Source organism: Medicago truncatula, chromosome 7, assembly GCF_003473485.1.
Source record: "Medicago truncatula cultivar Jemalong A17 chromosome 7, MtrunA17r5.0-ANR, whole genome shotgun sequence".
NCBI lineage: Eukaryota > Viridiplantae > Streptophyta > Magnoliopsida > Fabales > Fabaceae > Medicago > Medicago truncatula.
In genome coordinates, this window is record NC_053048.1 from 41,095,296 (window position 1) to 41,113,606 (window position 18,311).

The window sequence follows — 18,311 nt, forward strand, 5'->3', positions numbered from 1 at the left end:
AGTCATTTCAACAACTAATTTTACCAAACACTTTTAATTTTAACAAGCTAACTTTTCAGCTATAAGATACCATCTATCGGTCATCAGCTATAAGCTAGCTTATAACTTTTTTTATCAAACACACCCGTCTTCACTTGGGGTAAATGTATATAGATTGTCAATTTCATGGACTAGGATTCTACCCAGTAAGTATTCGCTGATTCACATAACTTTTTTTTTTTCCACAATTTTATTTTTCAAATTAGATTCTTAATTAAGTCTTTGTTCACACCAATCTTATAGACAAGGTAAGTAACACCATCCAGTTAGTTCTTACGGATTTTTTTTTTGCCACACTGATATTCCTTTTGGTCTCATCCAGTGCGGGATATGCAATTTTTACAAGCTGATCAACTTTAGAATTAAATTAACTAGACAAAACTTCCAAATGCAATCTCTAAAATCAGAATTAATTTAAAAGTGATTTACAATGACTTAAACTAATAAAAAAACTAGAAGTACATGGTGGAGCCCAATTGGGTCTTGAAGAGGGACGAGACACCATTTTGGCACAGGCGATTTTGCATAGGATCCACATTTGTTCTTTGTCTATGGCTCCAGAGAAAGAAGCTGTTCTTGCAACCACTCTCTCTGCCTCTGAATCTGATCCTCCCACCATGTAAGCTTTCAATTCCATTCTCTTTCTTCACCTGTTTCTCCAACCTCTGAATTTTTTGATCTGCATTATTCCCCTTTTAATTCTGTCATTGTGATGTCATAGGCTTAATGGGTAATTTTCCTTTATATGATATATGATTGATGCAATCCGTAAGAATTTGATACTTATCTGCTTCTATAATGGCTAGTTACATTGTGTGTGAGTGTGCATGCAAATAATGTGATTTATCAGTGTATTTTATGTGGAAATGATGAAATTTCTACATTCTTAATTTCCTATCCCCCTTTTAATTGTGATTTTGTTTATTTAATTTTAGTTCCTAATGTTCATATATTTTCTTATCTACTATGTGATGAGCAGGTTTGACAGGAGTATTATCAAAAGGGAAAATCCTTCTACTGTGTTTTATGAGGATGATGAGGTAATGTGTCTGAGTCTGATGATTTATGGAGTCCCTCACTTAATTTATTGTAGGTTTATGTCTTATGTATATTTTTCTATGGTTGAGATTGTGATTGTAATATTGATATAGGGCATTATATGAATAAAGCTTCAGATGTTACGCGTGACTGAGATTATAACATCGATAAGTTTATATACTGTCTAAAGATAAAACAGTTATTAAAAAAACAGCTATACATGTTGATTAGGCGATTATGTAAAATGGTTCAATGGACATCCATGTTATTATAAGAAACGGGGCACCGAGTTGGGAAGACAATTTTCTTAATGAATTGCATATTTGTTAGACATGACTCGAGTCAAGAGATGAAAAAGAGGGCGAGAAAATGGATCATAGAAGTAACTGGAATCCTGAAGCATTGAACCCGTGAAGGATTTATTACTAGAAAATGATAGGAGCAATTCCCAAGTTGGGAAGTAGTCACTCTATTAAAAATGCACGAGTCCCCCAAAAAAATGTTACAATTCAGCGCTTCCCTCATATGTGCTGCAAATCAGCTTGTATTCGGGTCACAACCATGTTAGGAAAAGTGTGCTGTGAACCGGGTCAAATGAGTTAAAACACCTTCACCACTGGTGCAAGAGAAGAGCATTATTCCTGCATTTTCGTGGTCTTCCTTGTCGCGCAGCTGCACTGCCGCATTTGGCGAGTTCTCTACCGCATCACCATGTTGAAGAAAGATAGGCATGTGGGATCGTTTGTTGTCATGAGTTGTCTCCCGATCTTGACAACCATGTATCATTGATCATTTTATTTCAAATGCTTTTTTCCTAAACAGTTGAATGATAGCCATATTTTGCGCCGGAATCTATTATTGTATAGTTTGGCACTTGTTTTAAGGAAAAATAACTATCACTAACTCATGCTGTCAATAGTGGATGGCCAAAACTCCGCTATATAATGTGGGATTGCGACCTATGGTGTCGCTATGGCAGATGGTGCTTCAAAAATTGCCTATGGCAAGTGGCATAAAATCCGCCACAGCTGCTATTTGACAACACATCCTAACTTGCAAAACTTGAGGAAACTATTCTCATTAAACCTTGTGTTAGATGTCAATAGGCTTCGTAGAAGCAAGATTTGGCTAGCATGGTTTCACCGTTAGCTATTATTCTGGTCAAGCTATTTTATGTGATTTTGTGGTGTGTCATAGCAATTGATAATCCTTTCATTTCTTATTTTCTGTTTGGCAGGTCCTTGCCTTTAGAGATATAGCTCCTGAAGCTCCTCCCCATATTATAATAATTCCAAAATCTAGAAATGGGTTGACTGGTCTATCTAAGGTATTTTTCAATGAATTTTATGCTAAAAAACTAATTGCATTTTTTTATTCATTTTAAAAAACATACTATTTAGGAAAATTTATTTTATGATATGTTTCCTTCCTTGTCACTTTATCAGCATATTGATAACATAAAGGTTTATTTTTGTGATGAAAAAAATGTTGGGCAACTTATAAACTGTGCTGATTTTTATTTACTACTTTTGATGTTTGAAGCTGTAATTTCAGCACGAAGAATCACGTAATTTATTTCCTGAAGGAGTACCTTTTTATGCTAGAAAACATTGATATTGTATATTATCTTCTAGATATAAATTGGGCTATATATTTTTGGATTCAAACCTAGCTGCGTGTCTGTGCAAATTTAGGCAGTGTTGTGGTTACTTATTGCTTGTTGTGAATTCCGGATTCAAAGTTCACACCAATACAATTACAAACTATATGATGTGTGGAGCAAGTATCAATGACAACCAATAACCAAATGTAAATAGACCACAAGCAATAACAACAATATAGACCTAGTCTATAAACCAAGTGCATAGCAAAACCACAATTCAACCAAAGGAATAAACAAGATAAAGAGAGTAAAGAAAAGATAACAACACCAAAGATTGTTCACCCAGTTCGGTCCAAACTTGACCTACTCTGGAGGAGAGATTGATCTCTCCAATCCACTATCAATGAGTTCTTACAAAAAGATACAAATGTGTTACAAGAAATTAGCTTCAACAATTTCACAAAGAACAACCCTAATTTCTACCCATTTTCCCAATCTCACCAATGAACAAGACACTCATGATTTTCACTCTCCCAAGGTGTTTACAATTATTTCCCAACTCTAGAATCTAACCCCCAAAAGAGAACCAACCTTTAGCCTTTGATTTCACTAAGGATCTTCTCTTTTGGTTTCACAAGACTCACCCAAGTTGCTCACAAAAGACTCTCCACTCATGTGTTTTCCATCCCCATGAACCTTCCCCAAAAGGCACCAACCCTTTTCCCAAGAGCCCCCTCTTTTGGTTCTCCAAGATTCACATCTTGAAGCTTTGAACCTCACCCAAGGACCCTCAACCTTTAGTATCTACATACCCTAAAAGTTCCTTCCTTTGGTTTCCATGAGATTCACCAAGCTTACCCAAAAAATTGGTCATGGAGTACTTAAAACGTGTTTCAGATCTGTGAAAATCGTGTCATGATTGGACACCCTGCAAACCATGCTCACTGCCTAGAAAATCGTGACACGTTTGCCAAATCGTGTCACGATTCTTCACTTTCTCAATCTTCATTTTTGAGGCACTTTGCAACATTGCTTTATAAGTCTACTGCATGTGGTTATTCTTTCAAATCATTTAGGCCGAATTTTAAATTTTGATTGTGCCTTCGGATACCACATATTTATGTGGACAATGTCTAGTGCTTAAATACTATGAATGATTTAGGTATGAATATGAAGTAGACTTTTGGTAGTTGTGTAAATTTTTCATCCATAGCAGTTCATTTTATAATTATCGGGTTTGGGTTGTAATTTAATTTGACAATTTATTGGTTCTTATATAAATTCCCCATTGATATATAGGCATGATATAGTTCTTAATTTAGTGGTGAATATGGTTGATGTTCTCTAGGTTGCATTGCACAGCATCCAAGGTGTCTGTCTTACCTTTGTAATAGACATATAGAAAGGCCATACTCCGAAATCATTTTTGGGGTTGGGGCATTACCATCATACTACACGGTGGTTCTCTACATCCTTATTTGCGCACTCTCTAGTTTGTTTTATAGCTGCTTATTGTAGAAATAGAATGTAGATATCCATACGAAGTATGATTTATCTTTGTTATCCCCACATCTTGTTAGCAAAATGTATTTTGCCCTGAAAACACCTTAAGAAAATCAGTAATCAATATTATAAGGTATTTCGCCCTGTAAGGTATTCTGTCCCGACTACTTTTCTCATGTAAGGTTATATTACCCATTCCTTATTATAATTTTACTATTGTAACTATTTTTCTAAGCAGTGTTGCAAGAACTTAATTGACTGCTGTGCCTGATCCTTCTTAATTTTGGGTCATGATTATTAATTTATTATAACAAGCAAATATAAGTCCTTTTAACAAACTGAGCTCAATCAGAGCTGCAGAGCCTGTATGATGAAGTAGTCAAGTTTTTAGCAAAGTAGTCCTTGACAGAATAGAAGGCATTTATTAAATTTAACCATCAATCGCCGAAATATATCTTGTCAGCTATCACACTAACATTCATTGTTTGTTCCCTATATATTCAAATCTATTTGTCAATTTTGCAGTTTTTCCATTTCCACCCCATTTGAAATATTGGTTAATATTTGTTGATGGGTTTACAATCACATTTTCTTAATTTATTTTTGCCACGTTGCATCTACATTGTCATGCTTATGGCTGAACTCCTTCAATTAAGCTGTTCTTGAAGAGAGCAAAAGGAAAACAAGCTATGTATGCAAATGTCTTGTGATGACATTAATCAGTCACACTTATTCTCACGCAACATCATTTTTTATTTTTCATTGGTAAATCCAACTGAATAAATACATAACTTCCCAAACCTTGGATCATCAACTACAAAAATTCTACATTTTGTCCTTCTTATGCACATACTTACACACAAATCTGATTTATTATCGTATTGTTTTCAGGCTCAAGTCCCACAATTTTCAAGCCCAGTCGGGTTGAATAATATTACACTCGGTGAAGAACAACAATCAACTCAAAAAAGGAAAAGAACAAGGTTTACCCCTGGAGAAGATAAAGTTCTCATCCAAGCATGGCTCATCGTTCCCAAGAATGCAGCTGCGGAGGCAAATCAAAGAGTAGATTCCTTTTGGCTAAGAATTAAGAATACTTACAATGAGCATCGCGGCCATTTCAAACCGAGGGGAGTATCACAAATAAAATCGCGATGGCATAAGTTGAATAGCATAGTTCATAAATTTGTAGGGTGCTACAAAGTAGCCTTTGAGAAAAAGAAAAGTGGTAGCTCTGAGTCTGACATCATGGGAGAAGCATATACACTTTATTATCAAGATGAAGGCGAACAGTTCAAATTAGAGTATGCATGGCGATTGTTGAAAGATGAACCTAAATGGTCAAATACATCATTTGAAGTAGGCGGTAAGAGAACCAAGATTTCTGCTTCAGGAGCATACTCGACCACCTCTAATCTAGACACGCCATCAAGTTGTGAATACAATGCAGCATCACCTACCTTGCTTTGTCTAACAGGGACAGAAGTAGAGGAAAGAAAGGGAAAATCAAAATCGGAAGAAACATCTTCGGTGGTTTGTCTTTGTCAAACAGGGACTGAAGTAGAGAAAGGAAAGGAAAAATCAAAATCGGAGGAAACATCTTCTGTTAATGTTGAGCTAATTGAAGTGAAAGAGATTCCAAAGACAAAAGTTCTTGTCATGGCAGAAATGGCGCGTGTTCAAGATGAGCAAAATAAGTTGAAGGAGAAAGAGTTGAATTTGAGGGAGAGAGAGTTTGAGTTGGAGTTCCTTTTTAAGGATATATCCGGGATGAAAGCCAGACAACAACGAGATCATGAGATGCTGTGTAATGTGATTAGAGAAAAATATGGCATTATGTAAAGTAACAAATGTTGGTCAAGGAATCAAGGTAGCCATTGTTCAGTGTTCACAGTAGTCGTATTTTCCAAACTAGTTTTAATGTTATCTTTCAATATTTATGTAGCTATTATTATTGCATTACATACATCCTTCTGATTTGAAGTCTTCATGGTACAGTCAAAACTGCAGAGTACAATATTACGGAAGTTGCGGGCTAGTTTTAATTAGGCGTAGCAAATGGACGGTATCAACAAAATTTGACTTGGATTATGCTAATAACAGTTTTTTATCTATAGGATTACGGGATAATATTTTCGGGTTTATTGATCAAACTCTGAGAATAAGTTTCCAATAGAGTTTAGCCCCATTGAGGAGGATCTCAACGACGGGGGAGTGTCAGTTTAGTTGATCTGTTGTAATTAGAATTGAACCAGTACTTCATATAAACTTTGTTGCTATTTTGTCCACAATTTGAGTTTAGCCCCGGTTAAGTACCTCAAATAAGTCTCTCAAGGCACCTAATGACAATGGTCATCTGCCTGTTCCAAGTTTAAGGATTTAGGGTTTATGGTTTTAATGTCCATAATTTGAGTCAAGTTAAACAAATCAGTCCAGAAATGGCTCTGAAAATGTTGTATTTTGTGTAATAATCTAAGATATAATAACCATTTTACAAAATAAAGAAAAAAAATGAAATAATTCATCAATTCAATTCGGGACAAACTCCTACAAGTGTAATTCACTCTCAAATTGATCTCTGAATGTATCAAAATTGTTATTGTTATCGCATTCATAAATATTCTTTTTATTAATCATTTTGGTCCTCAAATACGTCAGGGGTCATTTAAGTTTGAGGTTTGTAATAAATTAATCATTTAATTTAGCTTAATTTAGTTTTCGAATATATTTCTGGTTTATCAATTTAATTCGTAAAACTATTAACAAAAGAAACAATAAAATGCATTTGCCATTATGATATAAAGTATTCTAATTGAAAAAAGTCAATAGGAGAGAGTTCGATTATGTACAAAATGGTAGGAACAAGATAGTAAGCATTTGGATTTCAAAAATGGAGGAAGAAAGCACTTCCCAAACCACCACAGACTCCAACGTAACTGACCGCATAAAACTCAACGTTGGCGGTAAGCTCTTCGAAACAACTCTTTCCACAATCCGGTCCGGCGGTCCAGACTCTCTCCTTTTCGCATTATCAAACCGTTTTTCCAACGACCCAAACCCGGTTTTCATAGACCGCGACCCAGAAATCTTCTCCGTCTTCCTCTCTCTCCTCCGCACCAACCACCTTCCCTCCACTGCCCGCCGCTTCTCCAAACAAGAACTCGCCGACGAAGCTCTCTTCTATGGTATTGACTCTCATCTCCGAAATGCTACTTCTCCACCTCCGTTCTCCGGCATCGACGCTTCCATCGTTGCCTCCGTCCGACCTGCATCGGAAGGATTGTCTTCTACTTTCACCGCTGCGGAGAACGGTTCCGTTTGGATTGCTCACGGTGGTCAACTCTCCAGCTACGACTGGAATCTAATCCATTCCGCAACCGTTCGTACTCACCTCGATGAGATCAATTCAATTTGCAGAGTCTGGCCGGAGATTGCCGCCGTTGGAACTGAATCTGATGCTGGATTACACTTCTACAATTTCTCCGGTAGTCGCCACGTTGGTTCTGTTCATTGGAGCGATCCTTCCGATCCGAGAATCTTCAAAGCGCGAGTCAACGCGATAACCGCATCGGATAATTCGGTTTTTGCTTCATTCGATTGTCCTCATAGAGAGAATTGCATCCTCGAGGTTGATAAAGCTAAGCTCCAGATCGTGTCGCAGTTAGGTCGACAATCCGGGAACCAAGCAAAAAACATGGTTCCGGGGAAATTGACGTTTGTTCCGACGACTGGAGTGCTCGTTGGAAGTGCGGTAACAGGTGGAGCATTTGGTTATTCGGGATATATCCGTGTTTGGGACCCTAGGTCTGGTGAAGTGGTTTGGGAAACAAACGAACCGGGTGCGGGTAGGAGTAGTAGATTTGGTGATTCATTTTCTGCTATAGATGTTGATGTTGAAAAATTATTACTATTTAAGCTTTGTTCAAAGTCTGGTGATTTAGCTATGGCGGATATGCGTCGTTTGGGTGATGATCCTTGGGTTTACTTGAAGGAGAAGAATCCTAGTTTATGGACAGATGGGGGTGATGGGAGTACTAGTAGTGTGGTGAATTGTTACAAAGGGCAAGTTTTTGTGGGCAGAGGCGGGGAGTTGGAGGTTTGGTCAAGGGTGAAAGAGGTGGTAGAATGTGAGAGTGAGAGGGATAGGGAGAGTGATGGTGAGGGAGTTTATAGAAGGAATTTTGTTGATAAGAGAGAGGATTCGGAGAAAGGTGTGATTGTGAAGATTGAAGGTGGTGGGGATAGGTTGTTCATTAGTAGAGAAGATGTTGAAGGTATTGAAGTGTGGGAGAGTTCCCATTATGCTGGAGCTATTTCTGTATTGTGACCTTGGGATTGAATTTGATAGTTAGGGTTGGCTTGGGTTACCTTGTTGTAAGATTCTTCTTCTTCCATATGGAATTTGTTAATGTTTGACATTTTGTGAATAGCCATAATTTGATGCAATTTAAATTTCTGTCTCCTGCATTTGTTGTAATATTAGCTCTAGTATCATGAATAAACCACAATGGGTCCGAAATGAGTTCCTTAATGATGTTCAAGATCAATGAATATTTGGGGCAAGTGTAATACATTATTAACACTAAATTTATTTTACTTCTCTGTTTTTTCTTACCAACTTTCATTTCGTTTATATTGTACTCATATCTAAGTTAAATGTCAGAGAAGTTTGATTGTGAGCATGAATCTGATGTTGAAGATGTAACCATTCTTATTGACACATGATAATGTGTTAGTACTTTGTTTTGCTAACATAATCGCTTCAATAATATTGAGCTTTATTGTTTTATCCAACATTTTGTGAACAATTTCATCTTAATATGTTATTAATATTAAACTAATTTACTAATGTTAAGTCCCAGTCTTCTGGCAAAGGATTCTCTCCTTCTATCCATAATCACCTACTCGCACTTCCACTTTCATCTTTTCCTTGGCAATGAAAGCCTCTGGTGGAAACCACAGATTGATGTAGTTTGTTTTGGTTTTGAACTCCCCTCAATTCAATGTTCTACTGACTGTTTCCAGAATTTGGAGTACCATTTGCTTGGGTCCAATAAGCGCCAACTGAAGGTAACCTTCCATTACTATTTTATTAGCAATCTGTTTTTTGTTATTGTCATTTGTTGTAGCCTTTCATGTGTGTATTTTATCATTCGAATATGTAATTACTTGCCGTTTCTGATGATTTATTGATCAACCTAGTCTGCAAGTGATAGATTGGAAATTTACCTAGTATTTATATCTACATTACTTAAAATTTACAATCCTATTTTAGGTGGGATGGACATAGGAAGTAGTTTTCAGCATCATGAATACCTTACGACAACTCACCCATGTTTTGTCAAGTACTTGATTCCTCATTTTTATCGTATATTCTATATATTTTTCTTTTCCTGTCGTAAGCAATTTGTTTAACTATATTTAGCATATATTTGCTCATATTTTCTGTTATGCTCATTAAGTTAGTGAATGCATGCTTATTAGTTGACACCGTTAGGAGAATTTCAATGCTCTTATAAGTTATATTAATTGTCCGAATAGAGTTGGCTTGGTGAATGCATGCTAGGACTGCAAATGGGTAGAAAGTGTTTGGAAATACCCCTTAGTGGAAGATCCCTGGTTCAATGTCTTGTGAAAAGTAAATCTCTTGAAGACAATTCTTATGATCCCTGTTGCTCTGTTGATTTTGAACAGTATTGCCTCTAAAAGGAGGATGCTTGTAGATTAAATAGATTTCATCTAAAAATTTGTTTTTACAATTGAGCAGCCAAATTCTGTTAGGATATAGAATATAGGATAATTAGTTAGGGAAGTTGGTTATTTGAATAGTTAGAGAGTGATTATATCAATATGAGAATACAACGATGGAGATCAATCATCAAGTATTGTGTGAATTGAGTAGTGACTCTGCTGTGAAAGGAAAACCCTTGGAGAGAGATTTCTCTCCTATTCTCCTTTATCCTTTCTCAATCTTTCAATAAAATAGTTCATTATTTTCAATTCAATTCTTAGGTTCCTAACAATTTTTTGATGAATATTGGTGAATTTGATCTTTATGAACTTCTAATCCATTGAGCTCCACACATGCTGTAGATTAGGAAATGCTGTTTTTGTGGTCAGTTGGTTGTATTGTATAAGTCAACAACCATTAGGTCGTTAAATGGTTTGTCAAATTAATTATTTTGGCAAAGCACTACTTAGTCATAGCAGATTGTTTTTTGACTATTTAAGCATGATACTTTGGTTCTTTAGTAGCCCATTCTACCTTTGCCTATTTACTTTAGGTTTTATCTTTTTAATATTTGTAGTTAAAACTTTGGTTGTTTTGTCTCTATGAAGCCATACTCATTGCATTATGATCCTTTAATAGGAAGTGCTATAACTGAAACTATCTTTCTACTGAATTACTGAATAGAAAATAAACTAAATACAACGATAAGTAAGAGGCGAAGTTCCCAAGTCAGAGAGAATTCTCTGGACTCTCCAATTAACAACGACAAATGGAACATCCCCACATTATTCCCTCCTCCCTATATAACAGATTCTGATTCTCTAGTCTCTTTGTATAATCTAAGTCTTCCCTCCTACAATAATTCCCGGCTAAATTTATGCAGCTTGTGCCAAGTCATTTGGCACTTCAGCAGTCAGCCTTCAGGTATAGACTTCTAGAGGCTTCTTGGTTGTGGCCTGATCAGGAATCCCACACTTCAGATGCCTATTATTGAACTAATCTTGGCTATGGCAGTAGTAGCTGTTGAACCTGTGTGCATTTCCCTTTAGGCTTTTCCCTTTGAGTAAATTTCTCACTTGGCCAGTATCAATACTACTCCTTCTTGCAACTGCCTTGTCCTCAATGCAGAGATTAACAACAAGTTTCCCCTTGATTGTTTTGACCTACCAATTTTGCTTCCTCTAATGGTGAGTACCTCTACTACTGGCTGGTATGCGATTGCATTTTCACTTTCTTGTTGCCAGCATTGCTCGAGAATCATGGGTTCAGGTTGTGCTACATCTATTTCAAGAGGCAAAGTTGCTGCCACATTACCCCCATTTACATGAAACAATTTGAAAAGGGCCTATATACCATCGGGACAACTTGATATTGATTTTAGATACCGAATTTTCTTGTGAGGTTATTGGTTTAATATACACCCAAATCCCAATATTCTTTAGTAAAAGTGACTTGTCTTCTACAGGAGTTTGCACATTTCTTCTTCTTAGTTTGTTGAGCTTGATGAAGATGAGATTTGACTTGGCATTGGCCTCATTTCTATCCGTTGGTGCTCTGGCAATATACTATACTACAGTTTCACCATTCACACACTATATAAAAAAATGATGTTAATCTCCAATACACCATCTCTATATCAGAGGAAGGGCAGGGAATTGTACTTATTTTTTCTTACAACAATTGTCCATGATGCACAACCTTTTTCAAACAGGAGGAGAAAGGAAACCTTTTTCACCCCACATTTCTAAACTACACATGTTTTTGAAGTGCACTTTAAGATGACTTACCCCATTAGGAAGTGTACTTCTTGACTGCTCAAATATGTAATTTCTCTAGACGAGTACACCCCAAGTCATGTTAGGGGGTGGGGAAAATTTCTCCCCTGCAGTAAGGTCTGCATGGCAGTGCACACCCAGTGATAAGTACAGTGATTATCAGAACATGAGCAGAATTGTCTAAAACATTCACATTCAAGTTTGGATTAGATGGGGGCTTTTAGCCCTATCTGTAATTAAAAAAAAAAAAAAAAATTGGGTTAGATGTGTCTGTTTGGGTCTGCCCCAATGAAGTTAGAAAATTGCTCTTTTGTCATCAGGATTTGGTCTTGGATACTCTAAATTGACGAAAATACCTTCAATGACAGTTAACGCCCACGATCGTTAACTGTCGTTGACACCTACGGTAGTTAACTATCATTTCCAGAGGAAAAAAAAAAAATACATTTCAAGCAAGAACACAGACAAACGTGTATTCAAAGACCACTTAATACATTTGTACATGACACACACACAAACAAAGGGGTATTTAAAGATGAACAATTTTCTAACTTCATTGGGGCAGACCCATTTGTACATAACCCTTTGGTCTTGAAGCAGGCTAGTCTAAACCTATTTTGTCCCCTTTACTTTTCTTCTACTCCATAACTAGATCATCTGCAATAGTGTAAAACGTGCATGTTATGGTAACAGATAAAGTGTGCAAATAATTGATTAATCACCACCGTCACACTCAAGTAGTCAAGTTTAATCCCACTATACTTATAACTATCCATTGAAAATCAAAGATAAGATTAGACATTGATAACTTTTTTAAATTAAATTTATCTCCATATCATGCATATTATAAAAGCTAGGAATTGTAATAATAATCATGTCTGAAGGCATCCAGCCCTGATATTGCCAAGGCCAGAAAATTTGAGGCCACATTTTGCTTTTTATCTGTTCCTTGTGTAAGACATGATTTCCAAAGCCAAACGATTCTGTTTGCTTTTTAGTGTACATTTGAATGGACCCTTTTAGCTTCAAATAGGAAACTCTGTCTCTGATGTAGATAGTTTTGATTAGTCTTTCAAAATGAGTAACTCATTAACATGTGATTATAGCATGACCCAATGAATAAATATAAAAATAAATCAATGTTAATATTATACGCATATTTATAATAAATTATGAGACTGGAATATTAGCTATTATTTTCTTACTTTACTAACATGTTATTTTAGAGGAGTTAAATCTGTTTAGTAGAGGTGACTGATATCTCGACATGATGAATTAATGTTCTAATTTTGACGGAAAGATGTTTCTAGATTTAGTTGCTTCCAATGGTTTGAAAATGATTGCCTACATTGAAGAGAAACATAAAACATCCACACGATCATGTCCTCTTATATGTCAGTAATCAACAGTACTCAGATTTTGATTGATCAACAGATGCTGAAACATAGTCCACCTCTTCTCTTGCATGAATGGATGATCCTCAGACATAATCCACTGATCCAGCTAGCATGCTTCGAAGTCCACACAGCCTAAGCGTAAGCATGCACATCAATCAGCTTCCAACATTTATTTGATTTTTCTTGTAAGAAAAACCTTTATTTGATTCTGTAAAAAAAAAATACCTTTATTTGATTTTTAATAAATGGTACACACGTAGGAAAACTATTTTTTTTTTTTACGAACTAAATATATTTATTACAAAAACTATCTTTAAATCTTTTCTTGATATTTATTACAATAAGTTTGTTTATTCATTTTAATTAACTCTAACAGCCAACTAATTCTTAGCTATCATCCTTATTAAATTTAAATAATTGAAAATATATCTTATTTTTTATTTATCAAATTCAAGTACAATTAAAACAAATATTGAAAATAATTGAGTTTCGAAAGAAAAATAAAGTACAAACACAGTGATTTAGATTTGATAAAGATGAAATATTTAGGATTTTTTTCATAATTATCGTGTCAAATAATGGAGATTAATTCGATCAAAGTTTAAGATAAAAATGTCTACTTAAAAAATATCAATGATATGAGCGAATCAATGTTCAAATCTCTACCGCAAAAGGTGATTACGTTTAATGTCCTACAATATCTTGACTATGATTATCAACAGAATCTATAGGAAAGCAAAAATAAAAATGTAAAGTTTAAGGAGATTTATGGACATATTTTACATACAAGAATACCTATTTATTTTGAAAAGCCAAAAAGATATATATTACCAACATCTAAATTCTAGCCGGCACAAGGTGTGGACAAATAGAATTTAACAAGAGTTTGAATGTGAATACTTAACTTTCATCCACCAATAAACCATAACTTTCACTTTAAACAACAAAGTTTGAATTGAAGACTGCTTCTGACAATTTTTTTTGTTCTTTTCCAAATAACCTAAATGCAGGTCATCCAAATCAGCTGCTGACATGTTCAAATATTTTTATAGAACACACCCAAATTTTCAAATTTAAGAAAATGACCATAAATATATAACAAAAGCACACTAAGAATATCTATTATTTTTTAGAGCGAGTGAGACCTAAAATAAATTTTGATAGAGGCATTACAAGAGAGACATACATATTTGAACATAAACAATTTGTATTTTTTTTTGTCAAGTAGGCTAGAGAAATTCACGTTTAAGATGAATAAATGGGGTGTCTGGGATTCAAACCCCAGTCCCTGCACATATTGTGCATTATCCCTTATCAAATGAGCTATGCTTATGGGGACACAAAAACAACTTGTATGATCTATCATTATGTTTTAGGTCATTTAAAAAATGCTTTGATTTTTTACAAAAATTATTACTTTTTAAGTTTAGTTTTTTTAGGGATACTTTTTAAGTTTAGTTAATAAGTGTCGTAACTACGAATGTTGAAAAATCCAATAATATAAATTTTGTATTGATTTTTCTAAAACTCTTAACAAAACTGAACGAATAACTTTTAAGATGTTATGAATATATATATTAGTGGATGTCTATCTATAACCTTTCCACATGCTTGTAACTCCCACTAGTAAGTTCACTGGTAAGTGGGTTGTAATGCGATCATTCATATACTTATATGAGTCCTATAAATAGAACCTACATAATGACACATTTGTGAAGTAATGCAATATACTCTCTTATTCTCCCCTTATCTCTTTCTCTCTACTATTCTATACAATGCAACTTTTGATAATACTTTTGTTAATTTCATAACACGTTATCAGCACGAAGCTATACCGGAGTGATGGCTTGATTATTAGCTTGAAGATAGATTTTCTTTTCTCATTTTCTTTCATCTAATTTAATTCGCTATCATGTTATCATGTTATTTCTGATTGATTTTCTTTTTCTTTTTGCTTGATTGAATTATGAAGATATGAGAAACTATAGGCTTGTGGCATTACCCTATCCCGACATACTAATTGTTTGCTCAATTTGGTCTTGGTTTTCTTGTCACCCTATGCAACCTTGTGAACAATTCAGTGTTATTGTGCATTACTGATCTTGGACAATTAACAGCTGATGAATCTGTTGTGGAAGGTGAAGAAATTGATGGTCTGAGTAGATTATGCATGCCACTGTTTGCAATTATTTGTGATTTTTTTTTACATTGTGACTTATGTCCCAATGCAAGTTGATAACATTTGGATGTTTAGTTCGTCAAGGTTCTACTTATATTGTTAGCAACAACAAGTTCTTTTATCTTATACTTAAGTTGATTGACACTCTGACCCAATTTTTTCCTTATTCACAATTCTTTTTGCTAAATGGGATCCAACTACCAATATTTTTGCTAAGTTCTTTTATTGTTTCTATTTTGTTGTTCCTATTTCGTTATATTATTTTTCTTGGTAAAAATCATTTTTATGATTAAAGAATTTTTTTTATCACTGATTATGAATATCTGAGATATAGTTTCTGAAGAACTAAAATTTAATATTAAAGCATCCTTGAAGGATTGCTCGAAGAATGGAGTTTTTTTTTTTATTGTATATGAAGGTTTGAGATACGGTTCTAGAAGAACTAATAATAACATCAAACATTTGTGAAAGATTGCAAAATAAAAATATTGTGATTTTCCTTTGTCATTGTCGATAGAGGTTTGTGGTTGAATTCTTGAAGAACTAGATATTCGTTCATAATTTAAATATATAAGATCTATTTGATCTTAGTATATGTTGAATTTGCACTTGAAGTAACAAAATCGAGAAAATAATATCAAGAACTGATATAGTAGAGATTATCATTTATATGATACATGCGAAGATGGTAAAACTTTATTATGACTTTTGATGATTATGATTTTTGCTACTAATGAGTTCTGAGAAAGCATATAAATTAGAGGTATTGTCATCTATGTCATCTCTTTGCACATTCAACACTTATAATTTCTGCTCCACATAATTTATTTTCTAACAAAATAGTAAATATTATAGTTGTGAATTTGTCAATATTTTTCTTTCTAATTGATTAAGATTTAAGAACAATATTGTGTTGAATTAGAACAGTTCTTGAAGAACAACACATTTAAAAAGAAAAATGAGACAATATGTCTATTTCTATGCCATTTGAAATGCTCCTGAAGTAACAAAATAAGTGAGTATTTTCAAGAATATTTTTGAAAGATTAGTCACATTTGTAATTGAACAAATAGTGGCTCTTAATCAAAATGGTGAAAGGTCGCATTGAACGTCATTCCCAGAAGTGAATGGTTCATACTATTTGTTTCATACTATTTTGATAAGTATCGTTCGTCAAATGAAATTGACATTGAACAGCTGGTTGCATATGCTCATAAAAATGGACTTGAAGATCTACTCTTTAGACGTCTAAAGTTAATTGTATAATTGATACTTATCAAACCATACCTTATAAACTCTAGTTTGGTTATGAGACCAATGGCTTATATACTCTATTTTAGGAAATCAATAATCTTTTATGTTGAGATATTGATTTGCATCAAGCCAACAAATTACTATATATAAGTTCTCCCCTTAATCTATCATTGGTATTAGGTTAACAACCTAATATTTCTCATCTAAGTGGATTTTGGATGTCTTGTGTATATCACAATTGCTCCAATATATTGCACTAAGATAAATCTTGAAAGAATATTGCATATATTTGATATAAATCTCCATCTATCATTAATTGTGTTGAGCCAACTTATTTACAGCCTAGTAGGCTGATTATCAATTGATGGATTATTTTTCCCAATATTAGGGGGAGATAATAAGCAGCTGGAAATGTGAACCTGAAGTTCAAATAAATATTATTGTCTCATCTTGATCATCAAGATATAACTCATTTGCAAAGTTAAATAAATTAAATATCAGCTGCTAATGCTCCATGCAAATGAGTCTCAATCGTGCCTGAAGCATGGTAGATCAATCGGTTCCAAATATAAAAAGCCTCGAATAAGAAAAGGATCTTAAAGGAATGATAATCCAAACGAGGATATAGAAACTCTAAACGAGGTTTCTGACATAATTGATTTTTTATGTTCCAGAAGAACTTATCAGGTACCTGAAATGTATGAAAAAGAAAGAGATCTCGATAAATTATGTCATGAATGGAATGAGATGGAACCGAAATAAAATCAACATCGACGTGTTTTTGGATATAATATAGTGCTATATATGATAAGTAATAATGAGGATAATGAATTCAAGTCTATTAAAGAATAGAAAAAGAAAATATATGCAGATAGAAAGAGACAATTCCAATGAAATCAAACTCACTTTGCAAAGCTGAATTTTTGTACCTGTAGTCCGCACACTCGAAGATGTGAAGTTAATTAGATATGTATGATTTTTCACGCGAAAAGAGAATTAGAATGGTAAAATACATATATATAGAGTTTGATATGTTCACATGAAGTGAATTGGTAACTGTCTACCATTTATTTTTAAGAGGCATATATTCTTTAGACACATATTCACCTCAAGTGAATTCAAGAACTTTTTCATACTTGATTAAGTTAAGTAGCACATGAAAGGCTCAAATTATACGAAAGATGTGCTACAATATATTTGTATGGCTCACTTGATAGTGACATATGAAGCTCCCTGAAGGATTTCGTTTGTGTAATAGACACTATCAAAATTATTGAAAAGATGACATCATTTGTCCATTTTAAAGATATGGAAATGAATTTCTTATAAGCAATTTTATGATAATCGTAAAAATATTATTAGAACACCTAATGAGATTCTAAAATTTGTTATATAAAGGTCGACATTAACAAATCTAGTTGATTGTGATGTCACTTGATGTGAGTAAAGATCACGTCCTCAAGAAAATTATGAATAATTTGAATTGGTCAGGTAATGACACTAATGTATTTTGCTTATTATATATATATATATCATGATATTTTATTTTTATCAATTTTAGTAAATATAGATATTGTAGCATAGTCAATATACACTTTGTATCTTAAAGAAACAACAGTATCATCCGATCATTTGAAAATGTTAGCAAGTGGAGAATGCTCTTTATTAAGGATTATGATTTCACGCATACAAGAAACTTGTGATTTTCTAAGGAGACTCTTTCAACAACTCAATATGAAGATATCTTATGAGCCGCTAATTTTGAGAAGAGTATGGAGATAGATCATATCTT

The 18,311-nt window shown here is 34.1% G+C and overlaps 2 protein-coding genes across 3 annotated transcripts; both read left to right on the plus strand.

Moving 5' to 3' along the window:
• Window positions 1-350: 350 nt before the first annotated feature.
• Window positions 351-6,596, plus strand: LOC11426988 (glutathione S-transferase T2). 2 transcript variants are annotated; one of them, XM_024769769.2, is made up of 5 exons: window positions 351-658; window positions 1,019-1,079; window positions 2,315-2,404; window positions 5,075-6,053; window positions 6,182-6,596. In XM_024769769.2, the coding sequence occupies exons 1-4, from the start codon at window positions 591-593 to the stop codon at window positions 6,023-6,025; spliced, it is 1,170 nt and encodes a 389-aa protein (XP_024625537.1). In that variant the 5' UTR covers window positions 351-590; the 3' UTR covers window positions 6,026-6,053; window positions 6,182-6,596. The 2 variants fall into 2 exon arrangements, with proteins under 2 accessions (XP_024625537.1, XP_003624840.1); XM_003624792.4 differs by lacking the exon at window positions 6,182-6,596 and having other exon boundaries at window positions 5,075-6,145.
• A 391-nt stretch (window positions 6,597-6,987) lies between these two features.
• LOC11426989 (protein ENDOPLASMIC RETICULUM-ARRESTED PEN3) lies at window positions 6,988-8,801 on the plus strand. Its single transcript, XM_003624793.4, has one exon. The coding sequence runs from the start codon at window positions 7,074-7,076 to the stop codon at window positions 8,508-8,510; it is 1,437 nt and encodes a 478-aa protein (XP_003624841.1). The 5' UTR covers window positions 6,988-7,073; the 3' UTR covers window positions 8,511-8,801.
• The last annotated feature ends 9,510 nt before the right edge of the window (window positions 8,802-18,311 follow it).

Excerpts from the sequence above, each read along its gene's own strand:
- LOC11426988 (XM_024769769.2), top strand. The coding sequence starts at position 591 with ATGGCTCCAGAGAAAGAAGCTGTTCTTGCAACCACTCTCTCTGCCTCT. Across the intron at positions 659-1,018 it reads GAATCTGATCCTCCCACCAT|GTTTGACAGGAGTATTATCA; the intron begins GTAAGCTTTCAA and ends TGTGATGAGCAG. Across the intron at positions 1,080-2,314 it reads TGTTTTATGAGGATGATGAG|GTCCTTGCCTTTAGAGATAT; the intron begins GTAATGTGTCTG and ends TCTGTTTGGCAG.
- LOC11426989 (XM_003624793.4), top strand. The coding sequence starts at position 7,074 with ATGGAGGAAGAAAGCACTTCCCAAACCACCACAGACTCCAACGTAACT.